Raw genomic sequence first — 26392 nt, 5'->3', positions numbered from 1 at the left:
CCTCTTTCTTTAATTCTTACAGAAGATATTAGACATACCTCTGTAAGGATATACATTGGTTACTTGAAGAAAGAAAACTAAGTCCAGACGGAGAAAGAGTTAAGAGACATGTCACTATATACCTTTTGGTACCTTTAAAATGTGAAAGGTGATTAAATTACCCTTTCAAAAACCAATCTGGAAAATCTCCCCCAAACAAAACTGTAACACTAAGAAAAGTAACTGTCAAGTAAATATTATCTGACGAAAGGCAATGATTGCATTTGTAAATTCTTCAGAGATGCTACACTGCAGACTTTCTATAAAATTTTATCAACTCATGATGTCAGGAACAAATTTTAGAGGTCTTCATTCTTATACTTGCTAAATATTAAGGGCTTACTCTGAATCTAGTATTCTGTTAAACAACTTGGGTGGTGGTAGGAGGAATCAGGTAATTGGGCTGGTCCTTTATCTTCCAGTAACTTAAAGTAGCCACATAATTTTGAATACAACTCAGTGCTTACCATGATGTAGAGTTGCTAAGAGGTGCTCAACAAATACTTATTGATTTGAGGTTATAAGCTTAAGAAAATACAGTCATGTTTCATTTAATGACATGGATACATTCTGAGAAATGTGTTATTAGGCACAACACAGAAATTTTGTCCTTGTGGCAATGTCACAGTGTACATAAACCTGGGTGATATAGCCTATATACACCTAGGCTCTATGGTATAGTCTATTGCTCCTAAGTCACTGTATTGATACTGCAGGCAGTTGTAACACAATGGTGAGTACTTGTGTATCTAAACATACCTAAACATTGAAAAGATACAGTAAAAATAAGAGTATTATAATCTTATGGGGCCAACATTGTATATGCAGTCAATTATTAACCAAAACATCATTTTGTGGTGCATGACTGTACTTCAGAAGTTGGGAACTGGCAACTTTTCTGGACCCCAGTTGCCAGCTAAGAAATATGCATGTGCATATACACACACACTCAATTTGTCAAAATTCTTCAAGCTGAACATTTGTGATCTGTGCCGTTTTTAAAACATGTAAATTATATCTTAGTAGTTAGCACAAAAGAAAAAAAATTTTAAAGTTAACAGTAGGCAATGAAGAAACAGAAAATACTGAGAAAACCAAAAAGAAGCGGCAAAAATAAAAGGACTGAAAAAAATTGAGAGAAAGATGGAGTCCTCAACAGTTGCTTCAGATTGGTCAGTGTCACCAAAGGAATGTCATATTTGATTTAAATTTATTTCCTTGAAATTTTACAACACCTATCTTTCCGAAGTCAACACTTAGTCACTAGGAACTTTAACAGTGATGCTTAGAACTTAATATTACATTTTTCTTATTGTCTATTTTGGAATTTAGGGAAACCTGATATTTTCATTAAAATATTTTTTACAATCGCTTAAATTTAAACATATACAGCTTAAGTAACTAAGTTTTTTCGTACTAATTAGAAATTACAATTACTTCTGTCACAGGATCCATTCTTTTCATTTTTAATTGGATTAGAGTCAATTAGATTAACTTTGTTTGGTAATAAGTTTTACATTTGGTTACTCCATTATGGTTTTAGTTACAATCTGGGGACCTATAAAGACAATTTCAGTTTCTTCTGCTTTTAAAATTCAAACTGCAGCCACATTTTATAAGTGGTAATATCTATTTATATAATACATATATTCTGCTTAAGTTGATGCAAAGTAAAATTCCAAGTATTTTACTTTTATTCCATTTATATTAAAAATTCACAGATACACTCCTTTCTTTGGGACTCCAAATATTGTACCAAAGTCAACGTAGAAAAATCAGTAGAAATTAGGCATTTTTTACTAAAACATTAATATTTCATTAATAAGATAATTTAAAAAACAAGCTAAATGAGTTTCTCAATGCAAGTATTCTGAAATAGCAGATGTCTTAATAGCCCATTAAAAATGCCTTCATAGGCCAGGTGTGGTGGCTCACAACTGTAATCCCAGCACTTTGGGAGGCTGAGGTGGGTAGATCACTTGAGGTCAGGAGTTCAAGACCAACCTGGGCAACATGGTGAAACCCCATCTTTACTAAAATTCCAAAAATTAGCCAGGGATGGTGGTGGACGCCTGTAATCCCAGCTGCTCAGGAGGCTGAGGCATAAGAATCACTTGAACCCAGGAGGCGGAAGTTGCAGTGAGCTGAGATTGTGTCACTGCACTCCAGCTGGGTGACAGAGCGAGACTCTGTCTCCAAATAAATATATAAATAAATTTTAAAAAATGCCTTCATAATCATTTGACTCCAAAGGGAGAAACAGTAAACCAACCAAAGAGCTGTTTAAACTACTGATATGAGTTTTATATTGATATGAAATGTATAAAACTCTTTAGTCTACACGCCTCACAAAGTACAATTAGTCTGTGAAGAAAAACGGTGTAAGAAGAGACAGAAAGGCTGGGTGCGGTGGCTCATGCCTGTAATCCCAGCACTTTGGGAGGCCGAGGTGGGCGGATCACAGGGTCAGGAGATCTAGACCATCCTGGCTAACACGGTGAAACTCATCTCTACTAAAAGTACAAAAAATTACCTGGGTATGGTGGCATGTGCCTGTAGTCCCAGTTACTCAGGAGGCTGAGGGAAGAGAATCACTTGAACTCACAAGGCAGAGGCTGCAGTGAGCCAAGACAGCACCACTGCACTCCAGCCTGGGTGACAGAGCAAGACTCCGTCCCAAATAAAAAAAAAAAAAAAAAAAAAAAGAAAAAAGAAGAGACAGAGAAATTTGTTTGAGACAGAAATTTAATTACCTAATGAAACAGAATGAAGACTGTATTCGTTTAATCTGTTTAGTACTATTTCTGCTGCTGAGCAGAAATCTGCTGCTCAGCAGCAGAAATAGTACTCAACCCTCTAATTATTCATTATTTACCTATCATGGGTATAATTTTGAACTCGATGTTAGAGAAGCCATAGGGATGAATCAAGCCCCTACGGGGATATTCAATCTTTTGGCTTCACTGGGCCACACTTGCATTGTACTTTTACAGCGCAGTCACACCTATTATCTCAGCGCTGTCACACCTATTATCTCAGCACTGTCACACCTATTATCTCAAGTTTTGCTGGGTTTAAACAGTTTATCTATGTCTTGCCATCCAACTTAATGGCACAATTTAACATTATTATACTTTGAAGCATCATTTTGAATTGAAAGAAGGTTAACATATCTCTAACAGTGGTGTAAGTTTAAGAGAATTTTAATAAGAGCTTAGAAATAACTTTTGTCCCCTTTCTTAAGTAGTATTTTCATGTATTGCTTAAAGTTTTATGAGGGCATAAACTATAGAATACACCGAAATACATTAACACTAACAAGAGCTGATGAGCTTTAAAAAAAAAAAAAAAATCACACAAAAAAATCTCATAATGTTTTAAGAAAGTTTACGAATTTGTGTTGGGCTGCATTCACAGTCGTCCTGGGCAGCATGCAGCCCATGGGAAGCGACATTATACTAGTTTATCTATGGTAATGCACTCACAGCTGTAATCCATGACAGAATGTGTCAGGTTCCATAAAAGACACAGAGCTCTATTTAGTAACTATAAAAAGTGGCAGACAAGAGTTTCAGCTAAGAGATCAGGAAAGCTTCCCACAGGTAGTTACAGGCAAAATAGGAGGTAATAACAAAGGCTCGTAGGTAGGAAAGCACTTGAGAGGTTCACAGAATAATTGGCCAAGTCAGATTTTTGCAGGATTGTAGAATGCATGAGGGGAGCGGTGGAAGGAAAGGGTAGAAACAGTGATTTGGTCAGGCTCGGGAGTGTGCACTTCATTCTTGCAGAGAGAGATGGGGAGATTTGACATTTTAACACGTTAGAAACTTAAGAAACCTTAGCCTTCAACTCTATTATAGAGACACAAAAACTGAACCTCCAAAAGGTTAAGTGGCTTGAAGAGAATTACAAAATTCACAGATGGGGTGAAGAACTAAGTTCATGCCTCTTAGCAATGGCAGGATCAGATATATGATTTGGGAAAATTATTTTAGCAGCAATGTGCAATATAGACTAGAGAGAAAAGAAATTACCTATAGTCTAGTTTAGGAATAAAGAGAAATTGGATGTAATTTAGAATTCTTCTATTACTAAGATACTATCATAATGTGTTTTAAAAATCTTATTCACTGTGATGTGCCAGACTGAAATGTTAACTTGGCCATAGAAAAACTCCCTACCTTGGCTATAGACTTCAGTGAAGGAGATAATAAGAAAACAGTTTTGTGCCAACTACATCAGTAACATACATTGTCACTTGTGCCAGTTCAACTCTTCATGGAGAGTGGTGAATCACTGACATGAATGTTGGAGGTAATTTCAACAACTGTGAACAGGAAAAGCAGTTTTTCAAAGAAAGTAAATTTCACTGAAACCTGTGATCAAATATTATTTCTATAATAACGACTAAGAGTAAGATTTTCCTAAATGCCTAAATGTCATTGTATTACCTACATAATGGTCTAAGCTTATACACAATGCTATGAAAACACAGGTGAAGCACATGATCATAAAACAGACAAGGCTGATTTTTATGTGTGGTTTGCAGAAAGCAGCCTTGTTACTTTATAATCATACCTTGTCATAATCACTAGCAGGATCACCCCAAGAAATGCCAAACTGAATCCATTAAACCTAAAATTAAAGAGCATAACATAATACTTGTCCTCCTTGATGATCACCTTGAAAAGTTTAGATTAGTCCTATTTTCCTTTAATACCCTGTCTGGATCGATCATCCAAGAAATTATCTTATGATTTTCTGTATCTGTATTTTCTAATGACACTTGCATTGTACTTTTACAGCGCTGTCACACCTATTATCTCAATTTTTGCTGGGTTTAAACAGTTTATCTATAGCTTGCCGTCTAGCTTAATAGCACAGTTTTACATTATTATACTTTGAAACATTATTTTGAACTGAGAGAAGGTTAAAATATCTATAACACTGGTCTAAGTTTAAGAGAATTTTAATAAGGGTTTAAAAAATCACTTTTGTCCCCTTTCTTAAGTAGCACATTTTCATGTACTGCTTAAAGTTTTATGAGGGCACAGACTATGGCACTGTTTCCTCCAGAGTGCCCATATCACACAGGTGCCCAAAAGGCTTGCTCAAGTAATGAAATGAGCAGTTATGATAACGGGTCAACTTTGAGTGCAGCTGTGTGGTACAAAGACCACCAGAGCTGATTTGGCCTATCAGGATGCCTAGGCAATCTACCATGTAGGTTTATCTTTCGCGGCTGGCCTCTTAGATGTTGACCAGGCTTCAGCCAGACCTTCCGTTCACATTCTACACACCATTTAAGCAGAGTGCTCCATTCCCATAGCCTTACCTCCTATTATGTGTGCGGGTAACACCCAAATCATTGTCTTTGACCTCTTTCCTAAGCTACAAATTATATCTCTTACTATTAACTATTTGCATTCCTATGTCTGACTAGCCTCAACACAACAAGCCCCAAATAAGATGTCATCATCCCCTTAACCCCTGCCCCTTGTGAGGTGTTGTCATATCAGTAAATAGCCCCACCCAATTGCTTAACAGTAAAACCCAGGTGAACCTCATTTTCTCTTTTACCTACCCATATTGAATCAATCATCAACTCCTAGTGATTCTACCATCAAAAATGTATCTTCAATTTATCCGCTTCTCTCCTTACCTATTGAGACCACATCTTAGCCACACATTATCATAACTCACCAGAATTACTCCTAACTGGTAAACTTTGTCTCCAATCTACTTTCTAGCCAGAATTATCTTTCCGAAATGTGAATCTGCTTTAAAATCCTTAAATGGCTTCCTACCATTCGTAGGATAACGCCAAACCTCTTGTCATGGTCTACAGGTCCTTAAAGAACTGGAAACTACCTTGGAAGTTAATCTATACGATGGCAAAATGAATGAAGCGCACAGTCTCGAGGTCTAGAGGAACCAGACTGACTTCTTGCTTACCAGCTGTCTCATAATAGACAAATTACTGGATTTCTTTGTCCCTCAGTGTCCTCATCTGTAAAATGGGAATATTAATACTCATTTCAAAGTGCAGTTATGAATATTAAATGAGATAGAATACAATGTTTGATACAGTATCTGACATATTTGACACATAAATATTAGTCAATATTTACTACAGTTACTATCGCTCTACTTAATTTCTCACTTATCTCCCATTTGTATTTGAGTTCCATCCAATAACATCTTTCATTTCCTCTTCTCACATATTTCCTCTTCCTTTACGTATCCTGTTCCTCCAACTGCAGTCTCCTCTCCCTTCAAGCCACCCCTCCTACAATTTAGATCACCTCCTAAGTGCTACATCCTTTGGAAAGTCCTTCTGCCCATCCTGTATGTGTCTGGTGGCCTAACTTTGTGCATCCTAAGGCCTTGTATTTTCCTTGTCATGGCACTTGCCCCACTTTGTATAAATTTCTCTCTCTTCACTGCTAAATTCTAAGTTCTGTGTGAAGCGTAACCATGTCTACCTTGCTCACCACTGTATTTTCAATGCCTAGTACCAGTGTCTGGCACACAGTAGGCTTAATGAAGAGTATATATTTCCTCTCTCACAGTGCCAGATGTATTCCTCCGCAAACTGCAGTTAGTACAAATACACAGTGTTCCAGTAACACCTATCTGTAGAAAGATGTTCAAAAAGGCTGCCACAGAACAAAGAATCTGGTCAAATAATACTGGGAAGGGCAGGTTTAAACAAAGGGCTCTGAACCATAGTAATTCTCAGAATCTTTTCTATTACTAAGGTGCACTGTGAATTTCCAAGTTGGGAGGTGGGGTGTAGGAGCGTATATTTCTGAAAATGTCTCCTGCAACCACTGTTCTGCAGTGGCAAAGCCGGTTTGAGGAGATGCTCTCAGCTACTAGAACTTCCAAGTAAGCTGGTAGTTGAGGACGAGAAAATCTTTTAAGTAATTATTCTGCAGAGTTCACCGTTTTTAGGTCAGTAACTTCTGGACACAGAATTTGAGAGTTAGAATAAATCTTATATATAATTCAACAAAGCTCCTTCTTTTTATAAGGAAACTGAGGCCCAGAAGCACAAAGCGACCAATCTATGGCCACGAAGCAGCTACATACAACAGGAAGAGCTAGGAGTAGAACCCGGACACCCGGTGGGTCCTAGCGACTTCTAGGACACCTCTGGTTACCTGGGTCGGCCAAGTGTTCCCACTTCAAATTTTAGTTTTAAGCCATACCACAGTTAAGGTAGTTTTTCTTGGCTGCTAGCCCCCTTAGGCCCACAGTTACAGTTTCTCCCTCCTCCCTCCCTTCCACAATACACTTTCCCTGTAATCCCATGCAGCTGGGGCTTGGCTCCAGGGGAAAGACAGTTTACTTTCTTTCCTTCAGAGTGCATCTTTGGAGTGTAAACTTTTTCATGTAAACAAAACAAACCTGTGAATTTTAAGGCCTCCGCCTAAATCCCCATGGGGGCTGATCCCCACACCCCGCACCCTACCCTACCCTCCCTTGCGCTCCCTTCGGATCTCGAACGCAGAGGCCCTGTAATTGCTCCTTACCTGGGACTGCCATGATATGGTAACAGGGGTCACTTGAGCCTCCGGCTTTCGAAGTGGCGCTTGCTTCCCGCCAGCTGCGAGAACAAGGCACAGCCAAAGCGCCGTTTTCCTTCCCCCAGCGCAGCAGCACCTTCGCTACGGTGAGGAAGGCCCTGTACGTTTCTAGCGGCAGCAGAACCAGTAGACGCGGATGCAGTTTCCGGACGAGTCATATTGCAGAAGACACATGGTCCGAACCATTACTGGTAGTTCTTTGGGGGGGTTCAGTTTGATCTGCACACGCGAGTAGTGTAAACACCGCCAAGACTTATGAAGTGTCCCTTCTAATATTGTAACACAAGTTACATTAAGCTATAATAACTTTACAGACTTCTCTCGTTCCCTGGAGTACACTGGAATAACCCTTCTCAGGGTTAGCGGTGCTCGGGTCCGGTAACAACATGGCGGCGTCCGTGAGGGGCTCCTTTGGGCAAGGGTAGTGTTTGGTGTCCCCGTCTTGCGTGATACTGACAAACTGAAGCTTTCCTGCACCACTCGACTTAAGGAAGAGTGTACTCGTCGGCGGACAGCTTTAGTGACCGGCCGTCCGCTCTCATCCCTCATAAGGAGCAAAGTCCTTTGTACTGACCAGGATGAGCAACATCTACATCCAGGAGCCTCCCACGAATGGGAAGGTGAGAGCCTCATCTAGGGAACTTGGGGTCCTGGGATCCCCAAAGTGAGATTTCCCGGATTTGGGGTGGGGGGATGGGTTTCGGGCTCTCGTGGTAGGAAGAGACCATGAGAAGTGTTATCTTTACTCCTGCATGTGGCCAATGTTGCATCGAAACACTGAAGTTGATACTTTTCAGGACGTACTTGAAAAAGTCAGGTGGAGATTTCTCTACCTACTAGCATTCCGGTCCTATTTTCTGCTTTAACCCAGCTCATGCAGCCTATTTCTAGAGTCTTAGGTTTTTAAACGTACATTTTTGAGTTTGATATATTCTTTGCTTAACTTGGAGGTCGTTCTTCATTTCTTCTGCAATCATTAATTGAACGCCTGCTAGGCACTGTGCACTGTACTAGGCGCCGGAGATACAAAGATGGATGGGTAAGGTAGTTGTTTTCCCGGAAGAGCTTATAGTTTAGTTTGTGAGACAGGTAAACAAAAGCCTGTATGTCTGATAAGCGTGCTTGTGGAGAAGAGATCAGGTTGCTATGGCGGTACTGAGTAGTGAACAACTGGGAAAGTTAGGAAAAACCTCATGGAAAAGGTATCTTTTGAGCTGATTGTAAAACCTGAGATGACTGTCAGTCAGAGAAATTGGGAGATGGGAACTGTTACCACATTAGAATGGGGAAAGGTTTCTCTAATTGATTTGATGGCTAATGTATGCCAATTCCCATCCAAGGTGTTTGTATACTGTACAAGGCAGAAGAGTCCGTTGTGGAATAAATGTCACCTGAATTCTTAAATTGAGACCTAGCCTATCTCATATGAAATTTGATGAATCAGCACATTGGAGAAAATGAGATTGAAAGTATATAGTTGAATTAAGATAAGTTAAATTTACACAACATACCATCCTGTTTGTTACATGATTGCATCATAAATAATTTATACAGTCTTTTATTCATTGACATTTGATAATATAATGAGAGCAATTTAAAAGCAAAACCAAAAATGCTGTAATTCCCAGCAAAAATTTAATGGGTATTTTGGGCAGCTCAATTCTTTCAATTCTTTGAACTTCTCCTGGGCATTGTAGGTTAGTGTGTCCATCCCACCCCTCACCTATCTTATTTAATATCAATGTGAAAACTCAAAATACCTACCTCCTCCTATTTCCAAATGTTTCTTGAGGGCAGTATCACCCCCAGTTAATAAACACTAGTAGAGACTGAATAGATTTACTATACTGCCAGACAGGGCCTTCACACTTGCTATTCCTCTATCTAATCAAGTGTTGACCTTAGCAAAGAGTCCTTTCTTATCTACTTTCTATGAAATAGCAAATTTCAATCATGCCTTGCATCCCAATATTCTCTGGCCCCCTTAACTTTTTTAGTTTTTTTCCATGGTATTTATTAATTATTTAGTATTACTTTATCCTTCCTCCTACCTTCCCCCTATAGAATGCAAGGAACATCAGGGCAGAGACAAGCATCTAGAACAGTACTTGATACATGATAGAAGGAGTTCAGATATATATTGAATAAACGCATGGATGGATGAATTAATACTATATTTTTCTTAGTTTTTGAGGAGTATTAAGCATCAGTGAGTTTGAGGTTACACTGCTGCTGGTCAAGGACAGACTTAATTGCTTTGTTCTAAAGGAAGATTTGACGTGGTCATATAGATGAAAAGCTTTAACAAGGATACATTCCTGAATAGATTATTCATTCAACAAATAATGATTGAGCAAATCAATTGCCAGGCTCTATGCTAGGTTTTAGGGATACAATGGAAAGGAAAAAACCACATTGTCTGAGTTATCATGAGTTAATTGAGTGAAGTATACATTGACTGAATAATCATGCAAATAAATGTTTAACTACAAAATGTGACAAATACTGTCTTCTGAACAGAAATGGGCTGAATGATAACACAAGACCCCACGTTTTCATCCAAAAACAACTTGGGACTTTTTCCACTATAAGGCTCATCAAAGATATTAAAGCTTCTAAGTTCTGTAAGGTTGAGAGTGTGGACAAAAATTTGGTGTGTGAAGAATTTGAAGCAAATGTAATACGTCTGTTCAATGAATGTTTATTGCCTTTACTATCTAATGGTACATTAGGTACTGAAAGGGTACAGAGACATTCAGAGTAAATGGGACAAAATTCCTCCCTTCAAAGAGCTTAGTATCAGCTTGGGAAGTAATTGATAATGATATCAGTGCTTGGTCCCTGGTTGTCCATAAATGTTCTGTATTTTGCTGTAACCCTAGCCCCCGAAGATGAGGCAAAGAAATATAGTACTTGATAGAAATTTTTTAAGCATAAGAGGTAATTCTCTGAAGATGAAATTTCCACATATTATGATCACTTATTCTAAATTATGTCTGGCTTCTTCACTTAGCATAATGTTGCTTTCAAATGATAGGGGTCTGTCTTATTGTTGTACACACTTAGTTTTTAAATGTATTGAAAATCAAAATGGCTTTATAAGTATATTTGCATATATGTTTATAAGAAACATGATATTGTCAAAGTATTAATTGGGAATTTTAAGAGAAAGAGCCAAGGAGGCCTACAAAGTAGGGATGGCTGAAGAGAATGTATGGCCAGAGGAGGAAGGAGCCATATACCTTCTTTATTAATTCAGTAGCTTATTAATGAAAAGATTAAGCAACCCTGGTGAACAAGGTGGCCTGATTATATATGCATTCTTTTTACTAGGTGTAAGTTGCCTTTAGCCAAAAAAAAAAAAAAAAAAGGTAATAATGACTATCATTTTTTGAGCACTTATTATTTATCATGTGCTTTTCTAAGCAGTCTATGTATTATAGCTCATTTTGTCCTCACAGAAATCCTAAAAGATATTATTATCCCTGTTTTTAGATTAGGAAATTAAGTGACAGAGATGTCAGATAGTGTGCGCAAGGTAACAAAGCTAGTAAGCGGAAGGGCCAGTATTTGAATTTGGGCATCCTGATTCCAGAGCCTGTGGAGGGGGGGGATGATGTAATTAGTGTGTTCATTAGAGCAGTGGTTTCTAAACCAGTAAGTGCATACTTCAGTGGATGTGCAAAACCATCCATGAGCTGTGGGAAGAAAATCTATATATATTTGTATTTTTTTCGTTTGTTTAAATGCATTATTTAATATATATAAAAAGATGACAGCCAGGCTCAGTGGCTCACGCCTGTAATCCCAGCACTTTAGGAGACTGAGGCAGATTGCCTGAGGTCAGGAGTTTGAGACCAGTCTGGCCAACAGGATGAAACCTTGTCTCTACTAAAAAAATGCAAAAAATTTAGCCGGGCATGATGGTGTGCGCCTGTAATCCCAGCTACTCAGGAGGCTTGAACCAGGGAGGTGTAGGCTGCAGTGAACCGAGATCGCGCCACTACACTCCGGCCTGGGAGACAGAGCGAGACTCCATCTCAAAAAAAAAAAAAAAAAAATGTCCAGGCGCCGTGGTTCATACCTGTAATCCCCGCACTTTGGGAAGCCGAGGCGGGCGGATCATGAGATCAGGAGTTCGAGACCAGCCTGGCCAACATGGTGAAACCCCATCTCTACTAAAGATACAAAAAAATAGCCCGGCGTGGTGGCACGCGCCTGTAATCCCAGCCACTCGGGAAGCTGAGGCAGGAGAATTGTTTGAACCTGGAAGGCAGAGGTTGCAATGAGTCAAGATTGTGCCATTGCATTCCAGTCTGCGCAACAGGGCGAGACTCTGTCTCAAAAAAAAAAAAAAAAAAAGGCACTTTTTTGGCGTTGTGATGTAGTTTTTCATAATGACTAGCTAAATAGATTTATAGACCGTAGTATTTAGATTAACTAACCAGCCGTCACAAATTTCTTATTGAAAATAATATTAATAATATAAACTAGCAAATCATAAGAACATGATAGACCTGATACCTCAGCATGGGAAGTCTGTCAAAAAAATCAGAAATTATTATGAAAACCATTGTAAATATGGATTTCTATTTATTATTTTTAATGGTGAACTTTGCCTTAAATATATATTGTGTCTTGAAATATTTACCAGTAAGAGTATAAAGTCATTGTGATTTTCAAGACATTTAAAAACTAGATGTGTAGAACTGAAAGCCCTATGTAATTTGAAAGCAACATTATGCTAAGTAAAAGAAGCCAGACACAAAAGGCCACATATTGTATGATTCCATTTATATGAAATGTTTAATAGGCAAATCTACATAGACAGAAAGTAGATTAATAGTTTCCAGAGTGTAGGAGTAGGGGTAAATAGGGAGTAATTGCTAATGGATACAGGGTTTCTTTTTGGGGTGGTGAAATGTGACTTAATGTCGATGACACTGACTTTCCATGAGAAACAGGCTCATGTATTTGAACAGTTTCATTGCATACCCTTTACTTGCAAGAGCATTCTAAAAGATTGTGATGATCACAAATTATTGACACTGATCTACTTTGGTATACTAGGGGAGAAAAAAAAAGAAGTAATACTGGAGAAATTGGTTTCCAGCAGTGCCACAATGTTCAAATTTAGAGCCTAACATTCTTTTTGGTTATTTGTGGTTACAAATAAGACAATTATAAACTGTTTCCTGGGAGCCCAGCAGGGAAGGTTTTAGTTGTTGCAAAGTTTCTGGTTCTACCAAGGAGTATCTGCTGTTATGAGCTGGTGGAAAGGCTTTCAAAGGATTCTATTTACTATAGAAGGTGATTTTAAGACATAATATTTTAGTAAATTACAAACCAGAGTTAGATTAAGAATGTTCCTTTGTAAATTAGGAATAGCATGATGTTAAATGAGCAGAGATAGTAAAAGGTAATTAAAAAGGGTAATTATAAAATTTTATTATAATATCACAACTTAATGGGTTCATTATTCTTTAATTGGCTACACAGTTTTATTGGAGTTGATGCAATGGGAAAACTCGATTATAACAAATTTGCATTATTGAGGTTTTGTCTTGTTTTGTTTTGTTTTGAGACAGGGTTTTGCCCTGTCATCCAGGCTGGAATATAGTGGCATGATCATAGCTCACTATTACTTCAAATTCCCAGGCTCAAGTGATCCCACCTCAGCCTCCCAAATAGCACGGACCACCACCATGCCTGGCTAATTAAAACAAATTTTTTTAAAGACGGAGTCTCTCTGTGTTGCCGAAGCTCTTCTTGAACTCCTAGCCTCAAGTGAACTCACTTTAGGTATTATCGTTTTTTAAATGAATGAAGTTTTTTTCTGTGATTAAAAAAGATACATGCTTTTTTTTTTTTCTTAAATCCCAAACTTTTTCTGAAATGGTATTTTGAAAGATCTAAATGTACAATGAGTTGTAGTGAATATTTGACATTTTGTTGAGTATATCAACAAAAGCCAAACACAATTTTTAATATTTCTTTTAAAATTGAAAACTCACTAGTGATTGCTACAAGTCAAATAGTCATTCAGCTGATTATTAAGCAAAATAATAATTTAATAAAATGTAATATTCTTTCTACAGGTTTTATTGAAAACTACAGCTGGAGATATTGACATAGAGTTGTGGTCCAAAGAAGCTCCTAAAGCTTGCAGAAATTTTATCCAACTTTGTTTGGAAGGTAAATTGTAACTTATGACTTTTATTCTACCGGAGAAATTTTTGTCAGTTTAAAAATAAACTGTAGTGTCTTCTTCACAAACATTGAAGACTAGTGTTAAATAGTGGTCATGAGTGACAGGTGTTGCTATGAGGATATGGTATTGAACTGGGTGTCACGAAGTAGAGATAAGAGATAAAAACTACCCAAAATAAATTTGAATACTTTTAACAGAGCAATTTATCTCAACAAATAATACTGTGATCCTCTTTGGTCTTCTTTGCTATCTTACACTTCTTTCTTTCATTCTCTAAAATTGGGTATTCCCCAAGATTGCCTCTAGTTCTCTATTGTCATCACTCTCTAGTTGTTACTTCAATCCAAATGACTACCACATTTAGTCATTTCTTCTCTTCCTAGTACTAATATTCATATCTAATTGCCTAGTGGACTTTTCAACTGGAGTCTTCCATTGTTAGCTATAACAAAACCAGTGTAAAACCAAATTTACCAGTTTCTTCCCAAGTCTGCCTTTCACCTGTATGACTGTAATTGCCTCTTGCCTGCTCCCCTTCCTGTCTTTCAACTTTAATTTCTTTTCTCTCTTACTTGTTCATATGCTATTTCAATCCTCAGGCAGCTTGGCTTCCTAGCTATCCAACTTTTTATCTCATTGCACTAACCACATGGTTTCAGTTGAATATTATTTCCTAAGCATTTCCTTTCCATTTCCACTTTCATACATATCCTCATACTAATTCCCCTTTTATTGATACGCTTTTTCTTCCCATTTTTACGTTTAAGTCTACCCATTTTTAAATGTTCAGAATTCTAGTTTCTCCATACAGCCTTCCAGCTAGCATCCAGTGATATTATTATCACTATCTCTAGTTTTTTTAGATATGAGTAATAAAGTAACTATTTTTCTTTTTTTTAAAATGCTGCAGAATTATACATCCACTTAAGTGTTTTTCCCTTCAGAGTATTCTCTTAGGGAACTAAACCTTCCATTTTTAGAGCTTTTTGTTGGCTTCTAGAATACATTGCATATGGTTTGGAATATCTCCAGTGGTGGCAAATCTTTGTTCTTCTAAGTTATATTTGATTTTTAGAGACAGTTTTATTCAAGGTATCAGAAAACAGCATTTTGGGCCAGAAGCAAGGTGTGAAAGAGAATCCAGTAGTATGGTATGATGAGAGCTCTCTAAATAGTCAGACAAACATAATTACCAGGTGAAGATTTAAGAAATGAAAAATACCCAGATACCAACCCCCCTCCAAAAGAGAGAGGTGAGGAGGGGTGGAGAGAGAAAGAAAGAGAGAGAATGAAAGGACATCTGCGAAGACTATTATTAATAATTGCTATGGCAGGCAGGAAGGAAATAGAGTCAGTCAGGTAGTTCAGTCAGAGAGGCCTCAAATATCTGTTAACCAAGTTGAGAAACACAAGAGACATGGAAAAGTCAGATTTGTTTCTGGTAAGAAGTTTTGAAGATTCAAAAGCTCAAGTTTTACAGAAGGAGAGTGAAATTACAAAAACATTAGAAAGAATGAATGGTAAATTGCAATCCATGACCAGGTGAATGGAAGAAGCAGAAAACATCTGGATACAATGTGACAGTGAAGAAGAAATGAAGTTCTTCAATTGGGTGATAATGAAACTCAATTATTACAACAAACAATTATTCACCTATTTATAATAATGCAAGGAGAAAGAAGAAAGAATAGAAAAATAATTTTAAAAATAACCAGAATAATTCTCTTAATCAAATTCACCAATCCTCTTAATTGAATAGAGATAGAATTATTATTGGAAAGGCTAACATGCAGCCTAAGAAAATTGATTTAAACAAAGATATTCCTAAGTGAGTTAAGTCAAGGTTTCAAAAATATAATCCAGAAAACCCCATTTAATTCTTTGCTTCTATGATTTAGATGAGTCGTAATGTTTCTAGATCTTGAAACACTCATATTAGTTTTTTTAAAGCATGGTTTCTGGAATTTAAAAGCAAATGAATAAAAACATGAACAAGTAAGAGTGCAGTCTCAGATATGGCCCTCAACTAAAATGATGTTCATAGCCAAAGGATGGTTTATAGCCTTTACAAAACCAAAAGATCTGCTTTATACAGACTTAATCTTAGATTTTTGGTCTTTGCAGCATAGTTAGGTGGACATTTAAAATGAATGGAACTTTAAAAAATTTATCAATTAAAAAATAGGGCAAAAAGATATAAAGAAATGAAAGGGAAGCTTATTAGCTTTGATAATTTCATTAGTTCCTACAGTGTGAGGAAGGAGTATAATTTTATGTTTGTTTTATAGACAAGTGGGGAGCAGAGGGAGAAGTGGATAAGAAAATCAAAATGTTTAATACATTGTGTAACTATTATTCTCTTCACCTTTATTTTACATCATTCTTGTCTCATCATGGTCCACACTTTATTGGTTATCTTTTATTCTTTAATAATAGTTTACTAATTCTTTAGAGTGACAGATATAAGCATAAATATGCTACAAGTTAAAACAAATTTCTTTACAAAACTGAAATATTTGTTAAAAAACAATACCAGAGAGGCTGGAGTAAATAGTGCAGACTGGTCGCAAGATGAGTGTTAGATAAAAAGTTATCAATGTTAATATTTACATAGTTAAACACAAAACAGGATTCTAGAAGAAGAAATGTACAATTACTTTATTGTTTTTTTTTTTTTTTAAAAGACTGGGATTTATTAATATCTATTATTCTTTTTTTCTTTTTTTATTATTATTATACTTTAAGTTCTAGGGTACATGTGCATAATGTGCAGGTTTGTTACATATGTATACTTGTGCCATGTTGGTGTGCTGCACCCATCAACTCGTCAGTACCCATCAACTCATCCTTTACATCAGGTATAACTCTCAATGCAATCCCTCTCCCCTCCCCCCTCCCCATACATATAACTACTTTAAAATGCAAATATAAATTCCTCTGTAAACTTGGGCAAGAAATGTAATTATTCAAAATATATGATAATGCCCATATATTATTGTAGCCATAAATAAAAACTATGTGACAAATACTAGAATGACAGCAATCAAATAGGAACTTTGTTTCATATTTTTTTTTAAGATACATTTAGGTATCTTTTTTCAATAGTGGAGAACATTCAGGAGGATATTATGAACATGCATAATGAAATAATAAAGCTTTTTCAAAATACTTGTGATGATACATAAAAATTTAAGAAAAGCAAACATTGCAAGCAGCAAAATATATTATAGGGTATTATAAACTATAAATACAACTATAAATGCATAGTTCAATAGTGATTACTAATAAATTACAAAGAAGTTGAAATAGTAGATATGGAAGATTTGTGGATATTGGAAATTCCAGCTATGTTAGAATACAAAGTTATACTGTAGAGAGTATAGAAAATTTTTACTCATTTATATATAGTATAATAATTTCATGCATTCAACAGGAATATAACTAGGAAAGTCATAAAGAAAATCTTAAAATAAAAAGTCAGCATCACTGAAATACTTAATGGGAAATAGGAAAAAAGAAATAAAATGGCGAAATTGTAAAATTGGAAAACACAAGTAATAAAGACCGCTTTCCTGTCTTTTTTCCCTCACAGGTAACATATATGTGGGTCTTATGAATCTTGCTTCATAAGTAGTTCTCGAGTCTGTGTATCTCAAGATAACCCATAGTTACGTAATGACTCTCAGGACAGTAGTTGCTTGCTTGCATTCTCTGACTGGCTCTCTGTCGCATGTACTTGCGCTCTCTCTTTCGTTCTCTCTCTCTCTCACTCCCCCTCTCTCTCCAGTCATGTCTCTTTCTAATATATTCACCCTGGGTATTTGAATGATGTTTTGAAAATGCAAATCTGATCACGTGCACGGTGCTCAAAAAGTATTGGTTGACTGCTTATTATGGGTCTAGAGGAATATTCATTATATGATATATACTGGGGTATATTTTATATTCAAATTTGAATATGAATTTGTAGCATCTGAGTGAAGATACTAGTTTGACCTCACATTTGTGTTGAATTTGAAAATGTGTAGTTTGCTTTCACATTATTTAATCTTCAGATTGACACTGTGCCTTAATTTATGTTATTAGATTTATGAGAAAATGGAGTTTAAGATTATATAGCTAGCAAAAGGCAAGATTCAAACTCCTGACTGCTACATGCAGTGTTAGTGTAACTCATGAAACAGTTACCTAGGAATATAGGAGAGATACTTTTAGACCTTTTGCTTTTTATAGTGTGTATTTGTAACCAGAGGGAACAGGTCTGCACCAGGGAGCTCTTGTAAATACAGCCCAACTGCCCTGCACTGGGAGAAGGGAGTAAGCAAAGTCAGCTGATCTTCCTTTCTACTTCTTCTTACATACTGTGTACTGAATACAGTTGTTAGAATACAGATTATATTTTTTAAAATGTGCATTGTATATCCGGTTATGCTTTGCAAATATAAATAATTATGAGGGTGTTTCCAAGCCACTAAAATAGGAACTTTATAAATTATGTCAGTAATTGTATCAGTAAAATGCCTGGCCCACAGTAGATACTTGATAAATATTTTTTATTGAATGAGTTATATTCAGGTTGTATTCAGTTGCAGGTAATAGAAGACCCAACTTAAAATGATTTAAGTAATAAAGACATTTATCATCCTCTATGTCAAGAAATCTGGTGAAATCTTTAGGAAAGCTCAGTGAAATCTTTAGGGAACTGTGCTCTTTCTATCTTTCTGCTTTGTAACCCTAAGCATGTGACTGAATCATGTCTGCCTAACTCAATAATTGGCTCAATCACAACCTGCATTGTTGCTACTTGCTTTTTGTTTGTTTTTACAACAACAAAAATAATAGCTTTTGTTTATTCAGTACTTCATACTACATATGTTTTCCTCTTGTGCTTACCTAATGTAAGTACAGAACTAATTTCAGTGATGTAAAATAATTTCTTTCCTTCCACTTAAAGGATTTTTTTAAAAACCTGTGGTGAAGTTTATATAACATAGAACTAACCATTTTAAGTGTACAGTTCAGTGTCATTTAGTACATTCACTGTATTGTGCAGCTGGCACCTCTATATAGTTCTAAAACACTTTATTACCCTGAAAGAAAACTCTGTATCCATTAACCCAGTCATTCTCTATTCTCCCCTTGATAGGATTCAGTTCTGTGTCCCCACCCAGATCTCACCTTGAATTGTAATCCCCATAATCCCCACATGTCTAGGGCAGGACCAGGTGGAAGTGGTTGGATCATAGAGGCATTTTCTCCCTTACTGTTCTTGTGATAATGAGTGAGTCTCATAAGATCTGGTGGTTTTATAAGCATCTGGCATTTCCCCTGCTTGCACTCACTCCGTCCCGCTACCTGAAGAAACTGCCTGCTTCTCCTTTGCCATCCACCATGATTGTAAGTTTCCTGAGGCCTCCGCCCAATGTGGAACTGTCAGTTAATTAAACTTCTTTCCTTTATAAATTATCCAGTCTCAAGTATTTCTTCATAGCAGTGTGAGAATGGACTAATATCCCCCTTCTCCACCCACAGCCCCCAGCAACCACCAATCTATTTTCCATCTCTGCAGATTTACCTATTCTAGATATTTCTTATAAATGGAGTCAGATAGTATGTGACTCTGTGTTTGGGTTCTTTCACTTAGCATGTTTTTGAAGTTCATCCATTTTGTAGCATGTATCAGTTTTTCATTCCTTTTCGTTACAGTCATATTCCATCATATGTATATATCACATTTTATTTATCCATTCATCCATTGATAGACATTTGAATTGTTTACACCTGTTGGCTCTTGTGACTAGTGCTGCTATGAACATTTGTGTGTGAGTATTTGAGTACTTGTTTTCAACTCTTTTGGATATATATACATATATATATTTTGGATGTATATGTAAACAATCGATTCTTTTGGATATATAGAGAAACAATATATATAAATATATGATATTTCGTAAAAGCAAATCTGATCATGTGCAAGTGATATATATTGTTTATATATCAAACAATATATATCAAAATTACTTATAACTACTATTATAATTACTTATATATTGTTTATGTGAACTATATATATTTACACTTAAAAACTATATATTAATATATAAACATATATATTACTTGTATACACGTACACCTAGAAGCATAATTGCTGGATTACATGCTAATTCTGTGTTTAACTTTTTACACTATTTTATATTCCCACCAGCAATGTAAAAGGGTTCCAGTTTCATCACATCCTTACCAACACTTACTCTTTTAAGGTTTTTGATATTAGCCATTCTAGTGGGTGTGAAGTAGTATCTGATTTTGGTTTTGATTTGCATTTCTCTAATGACTAATAATATTGAGCATCTTTTCTTATGTGTGTTGGCCATTATTGCTACTTCTTAATGTAAATTCTCTTATTCAGGCAAACTCTAATTCCTGCTCCCCACTCAATTTTTCACTTATGCTTTGACTCACTGAGATGCCATGCTTCTGCCATTCCCGAGTTAACTTCCTTTTCTTCTATGAAGTACCCTAATGATTTTAGGTTCCAGATAATATATAGTATAGGAGGTCATATGCAATCTCTCCTGTATATTTATGAGTTCTAAATTATATACTCCAATTGTATATTTTTGAATTACATATAAATATGAATAATTTATTTCAATCATTTAGCAAACCAATTGAACTTATTGGACTCAAGTATGTATTGTTATATTTGTTTTATTTATTCAGAGTTTCTTGAGGAGGGTGTATTGATGGTTTCATACCTATAACTAATAAGTAATTTTGATATATTATGAGTTTGTATATTAGTAAATTAATTTTCTGTGAGGAAAAGAGGAAGCAGTCGGAAATAAGGTGTTCATCTTTGCCGGGGTTTCTCAGTCTCCACACAGTTGACATTTTGGGCTGGTAATTCTCTGTTGTGGGGACTGTCTTTTGCAGTATAGGATGTTTAGCAATATCCTGCCCCCTACTCACTAGATGCCAATAGTATCCCCCATTTCTGAAAAATATTTTCAGAAATTGACAAATGTCTCCTGGGGCACAATGTTGCTTCTCCTTCCTGCCAGAACTCTCTAATTTCTATTTTGAAAACCAATCCAGAATTTGAGAGAACCCTAGAAATAAAAACAAAAAGTCAACAATGATGGTTTCTGTAGAAATGTGTGCTGCTTTGAGAAGTAACTATTTTATAAGAAGGAGGATACAAAAGGTTTTGGCTTGGGAGCCTATTTAACATTCTGGAAAATAAATCTTTTGACTCTAGCTGTATTAATTTTGGTAACTGTAGATATGATTAATTTTAGACATTGATAAATTATTTTTTTTTTCAGCTTATTATGACAATACCATTTTTCATAGAGTTGTGCCTGGTTTTATAGTCCAAGGCGGAGATCCTACTGGCACAGGGAGTGGTGGAGAATCTATCTATGGAACACCATTCAAAGTAAGACTGAATTATTATTTTTATTACTATTTTTGTTGTTATTATTTCCAAGTCAGTTTGGATTGCTTAATCGAAAATGATTGTGTTCCACAAGAGGAAAAAACATTTCACATTAGTATATAAAAATCAGGCTGGGTGCAGTAGCTCATGCCTGTAATTCCAGCACTTTGGGAAGCCAAGGGGGACGGATCATTTGAGGTCAGGAGTTTGAGACCAGCCTGGCCAACATGGTGAAACCCCATCTCTACTAAAACTATAAAAAGTAGCTGGGCATGGTGGCACACACCTGTAATCCCAGCTACTCAGGAGGCTGAGGCAGGAGAATTGCCTGAACCTGGGAGTTGGAGGTTGCAGTGAGCTGAGATCGCACCAATGCACTCTAGCCTGGGCGACCGAGTAAGACTCTGCCTCAAATAAATAAATAAATAAATAAATAAATAAATAAATAAATTGTCTGTAAAAGATGCCTTAATCAAGAATAGGTCAGTTATTTCTTATCTGCCAACATAGATCTAAGAAGAAAAAGAGTTAATGTCATAGTGAAGATATTAAGAACAATAGCAGGTTCAAGTAAAAGCTAAAAGTTGTGTTTGTTATTAATTTGATGGCACCGATATCATGTTCTTTGAGTGAGTAAACATTGCTATCTCTTAAAATATGGGAGTTTTTGAAAAATTCATTTTTATACTAATGGAATAGATTGTCTGCATTTTCCTTTCATCTTTTACCAAGTCATTGTGTCGTTCTTGAAGAAAATACTTGAACTGTTTGCTTTAATTTCCAGATGATAATGGCCTTAGAAATGTGGAATAGTTATTTTAAAAGTCTCAGATGTCACTTTTAGACTGTTTTATATTTTACCATAGTAAGACTTCTCATGATTTTAGGTACCTCGTCTAGTCGGAAGCATTCTTTTATTCTTTTATTTAGTGTAACAAAATAGTTGTTTTTGACAATTCCTTCCTAACTTGAGATTTTTGCTTAATTATTTTCAGGTAATACAATTATCTTGTTACATTTTTCAATTAGGTCATTTTGAATACAGTATACAGAGTTGTGATCCATTGAGTTCAGATCTCTTGAGAATTATTTATTAAGGAAAAAATCTTCCTTTGTGGAAAGCATTTATGATATAACATGGCTACATTTATAAATGACTTCAATATCAGGTTGGAAGGAAATTCTGTTAACTAAGAGACTAATATATTTGTTAAGTAGCCCTATCATGGTGAGAAAACCACCTTAGAAAGACTTGTTCCTGCTCTTTTGAAAACTGGCAAATAGATAAAGTGCCATTTCAGAGAAGATTCAACTTAGGACTTTAAAAAGGCACGGTAAAATTACATGACACAATAATAGTAGATTATTTGAATTAAAAAACAAGAAGAAAGCAATTGTTTAATGACATTTAGAATGAGATGGGAAGGAGTAATAATTGAAGACTCTGCAAGGGCTCAAAGGTAGTTTTCTGGGAGAAGTAAGAGAAGATTTCAAAAGCTTACCTGACTTTGGGATGAGAATAGGGAAATAACTTAGACATCCATTCCACCTTGGGTACTCTTCCTTTGGGTATAACTAAGCAGCTTTCCACAAAATAGGGTATATTTCTGTATGAGTATGTTTAGAAAATACAGTCTAGTGAATTCAAGTTTAATAACATTGAAAGAATAGTAAGTGCTCAAAAATCAATTAAGTAAAATGTCTGCATTTTTTATTAGAAGTTGTACGGGACCTTGTGGGTCAAGTTGAATAACTGCATATGATGGGTCTTATAACTGAGGATATTCACTAGATCTTTTTTACATTTCAGGATGAATTTCATTCACGGTTGCGTTTTAATCGGAGAGGACTGGTTGCCATGGCAAATGCTGGTTCTCATGATAATGGCAGCCAGTTTTTCTTCACACTGGGTCGAGCGGATGAACTTAACAATAAGCATACCATCTTTGGAAAGGTTAGTGTCCAGTGATTTTAAACCTGTGGTTCAGTTTTTGGTTTTATGTTATTCCTTAGGCCTCTAAGATACATATGATTAACTTATCTAAGAGCTACCTTCATCAAAACATTCCATAGGATATGTTTATTCTTTTCAAAAATGGTGGAATATATTCCTATTATAGTGCACTATGAGGGAGCAGCTAAATTCTTTTTTGCATCTTTCAATTCAGTCATTAGTTGTGACTTTAGTGTTTTTCTTCTTTAAAACCATAGTAATGGTATGAGCTAATAATGTGCCACTTAGCCAGTATTGATTTTACATTTTTGGAAAGACATTTAGGTAATAACATTTAGTAGTTTAAAGTTTAGTTTCTTAATGATGGGTTTTTTAAAGTATAAAGTGGAATTTGTGTTGACATTGAAACTTCTTACTGTAAATATTACTTTGAATGGTACCTATTTAATCCTGCTCACATTTAATGTCATATTAGGGAACATCCTTCCTATAGAATTTTCAACAATTCCCTTTAAAAAGGGATTCTGAAGGTTTTCTTCTCTCACTCTTCTCCCTTCTCATAAATATATTTCTATATGTTTGAAGTCTTAGGCATATTAGACATCACTAGTGTGTCAGCGCCCTCTGCTGGTTCAGTAAGAATGGTTTCCCCATATGCCAGGCAAAACTAGAGTTTGTGATGATGAAAGGGAAAAAAACAAGTTCAGTGCAATTGGAAAGCTTGGTGTTGTTTTACACCTCTTGAGAAACACTGAATGAAGGAAATCATACTAAAACCATATATTGCAATGTTGTTGGTTAATACTTATTAATAATAACAATGGGTTAAGAAATATGCGTTGGCACATTCTTTTGAGCCACTCCAACACAGTCTGTCTGATGTTTATAGATTCCCTCCATTTATTTTTTAAAAATAAGAGTGTATAATAAAATGAGATTTAAGTTACCATTCTGCATCAGTTTTTACAATTGGGATTATATAACTAACACATCAGAGACAATGTGTAGCATAGTTAGAAGTTAGAAAGGCCATCACTGTTGGTTCTATAGCTTCTTTAAGCCTCATTTTTCTTATCTGTAGAAGGATAATGATAGTTCCTACTTTTAGGATGTTTGTGAGCATCAAATGAGATAATGTCTCTAAAGCATTTACCACATTGTTATTGTTATTATTTGCTTATTTTATCCTATTCCAAAGTTTAAATTTGTTTATGATCTTTGAATGAAAAGTTGTCATTCAGTAAGAGATTATTTGGCATTATATTGTTAATAAAAACTTACATTAAATATATATTGGAAATTTCCAAAACACTTACTGAGGGATTGATCTCCATCCACACTTTTCTCCTTTAAGATAAAGTTGCTTTATTTGCATTATTAAATGTATATATTTTATGTAATCATATGAAATTTCCTTTTAATTATTTGAAAAATACTTTCAAAGGTTTTCTCTTAATTCAAAGGATGGGTGCAATACTTTTCAATTACATTATATTTTTAATTTGATAGGTTACAGGGGATACAGTTTATAACATGTTGCGGCTGTCAGAAGTAGACATTGATGATGAAGAAAGACCACATAATCCACACAAAATAAAAAGCTGTGAGGTAGGAGCATTATTATTATGAGATACAGCACTTAAATTGTCATTTAAGAGGAATTGATTCTTAGTATTTTTAAACTATTGGATGAAAACTTTGTACTAAGTAAACATCACACTTCAAATTTTATCTCTGATTTATTTGGGCACAATTTCTAGTTAATAATTTTTTAAATTAAAGATTTTAATTCAAAGATGAAACTTTTATCTGATAATCCAATGACTGAAAAGCTTACCTCATAATAGAAAGTTAAAGTAATTAGGTTTATTTAGCCCAAAGAAGTGACTTCATAGGTAATTCAAGAGTGATCTGCTGGGCACAGTGACTCACGCCTATAATCCCAGCACTTTGGGAGGCCGAGGTGGTTGGATCATGAGGTCAGGAGATGGAGACCGTCCTGGCTAACACAGTGAAACCCTGTGCTTACTAAAAATACAAAAAAATGGCTGGGCATGGTGGCACACGCCTGTAGTCCCAGCTACTGGGGAGGCTGAGGCAGGATAATCACTTGAACCTGAGAGGCAGAGGTTGCAGTGAGCCGAGATCACACCACTGCACTCTGCAGCAACAGAGCAAGACTCCGTCTCAAAAAAAAAAAAAAAAAAAAGTGATCCTTCATTGAGGAAGCAAAAATAAGAATACTTGATTTGGAATCAAAGCATCTGAGTTGGTCTTGCTTACTCTGTATCATTTACATTTTCTTAAATATTTTTCCCTTTTGTAAAAGGGGGATAAAATATCCCTTAGTTGATAGCACATAGGATTATTGAGAGAATCCAATTTGGCCGTGTAAGCGGAAGCATGTTGTGTAGTAAATATGTATCACTATACTAATAATGTTTGTGTTGGGGAAAATATAGACACTATACCAATGGAATTACATACTGGGTTTAATTTTTTGTGAAATGTTAAAAATGGAATAATGTTTTCAAAATATTTTTTTCATAGGTTTTGTTTAATCCTTTTGATGACATCATTCCAAGGGAAATTAAAAGGCCGAAAAAAGAGAAACCAGAGGAGGAAGTAAAGAAATTGAAACCCAAAGGCACAAAGTAATCATAGTGGAGAGATTTTTCTTCAGCTTGAAAAATGACACTCATTCATTTAATTTACTTTATTTCCTTTTATAGTAATTGTTTACTAGCAAAGCAGAGGCCAGTTTGAACCAGAGAGATACTGGAATTATGAGTGTGTGGTTGTATTAGTTCATTTTTACACTGCTATAAAGACATGCCTGAGACTGAGAGATATTGGAATTATGAGTGTGTGGTTGTATTAGTCCGTTTTCACACTGCTGTAAATATATACCTGAGACTGGGTAATTTACAAAGGAAACAGGTTTAATTGACTCACAGTTCCGCATGGCTAGGGAGGCCTCAGAAAACTTCAATCGTGGAGGATGGCGAAGCAGGCGCCTTCTTCACAAGGCAGCAGGAGAGCGAGCGAGTGTGAAGGAAGAACTGTCAAACACTTGTAAAACCATCAGATCTTATGGGAACTCACTCAGTATCATGAGAACAGCTTTGGGGACACCACCCCATAATCCAATCACC

At 35.8% G+C, this 26392-nt stretch overlaps 2 protein-coding genes across 3 annotated transcripts in view; one reads left to right on the top strand and one right to left on the bottom strand.

Annotated features, from left to right (window-relative positions):
• Nucleotides 1-7753, bottom strand: part of SREK1IP1 (SREK1 interacting protein 1) — a 45614-nt gene extending 37861 nt beyond the window's left edge. The window contains exon 1 of one of the 2 annotated variants that reach the window (XM_023210470.1): nt 7578-7753. In XM_023210470.1, coding sequence (XP_023066238.1) covers nt 7578-7590 — 13 coding nt within the window. In that variant the 5' untranslated portion in view covers nt 7591-7753. Of the gene's footprint in view, nt 1-2572; nt 2617-7577 lie in introns of those variants that run through there. The other variant, XM_023210471.1, reaches the window with a different exon arrangement.
• Nucleotides 7754-7900: 147 nt separating this feature from the next.
• CWC27 (CWC27 spliceosome associated cyclophilin) overlaps nt 7901-26392 on the top strand; it is a 254799-nt gene continuing 236307 nt past the window's right edge. The window contains exons 1-6 of the mRNA XM_023210469.1: nt 7901-8251; nt 13730-13826; nt 21171-21283; nt 23094-23237; nt 24747-24845; nt 25788-25891. Coding sequence (XP_023066237.1) covers nt 8210-8251; nt 13730-13826; nt 21171-21283; nt 23094-23237; nt 24747-24845; nt 25788-25891 — 599 coding nt within the window. The 5' untranslated portion in view covers nt 7901-8209. The remainder of the gene's footprint in view (nt 8252-13729; nt 13827-21170; nt 21284-23093; nt 23238-24746; nt 24846-25787; nt 25892-26392) is intronic.

Source organism: Piliocolobus tephrosceles, chromosome 4 (assembly GCF_002776525.5).
Source record: "Piliocolobus tephrosceles isolate RC106 chromosome 4, ASM277652v3, whole genome shotgun sequence".
Taxonomy (NCBI): domain Eukaryota; kingdom Metazoa; phylum Chordata; class Mammalia; order Primates; family Cercopithecidae; genus Piliocolobus; species Piliocolobus tephrosceles.
The sequence above is the reverse complement of the archived record's forward strand: the minus strand, read 5'-3'. Positions and strand labels throughout refer to the sequence as shown.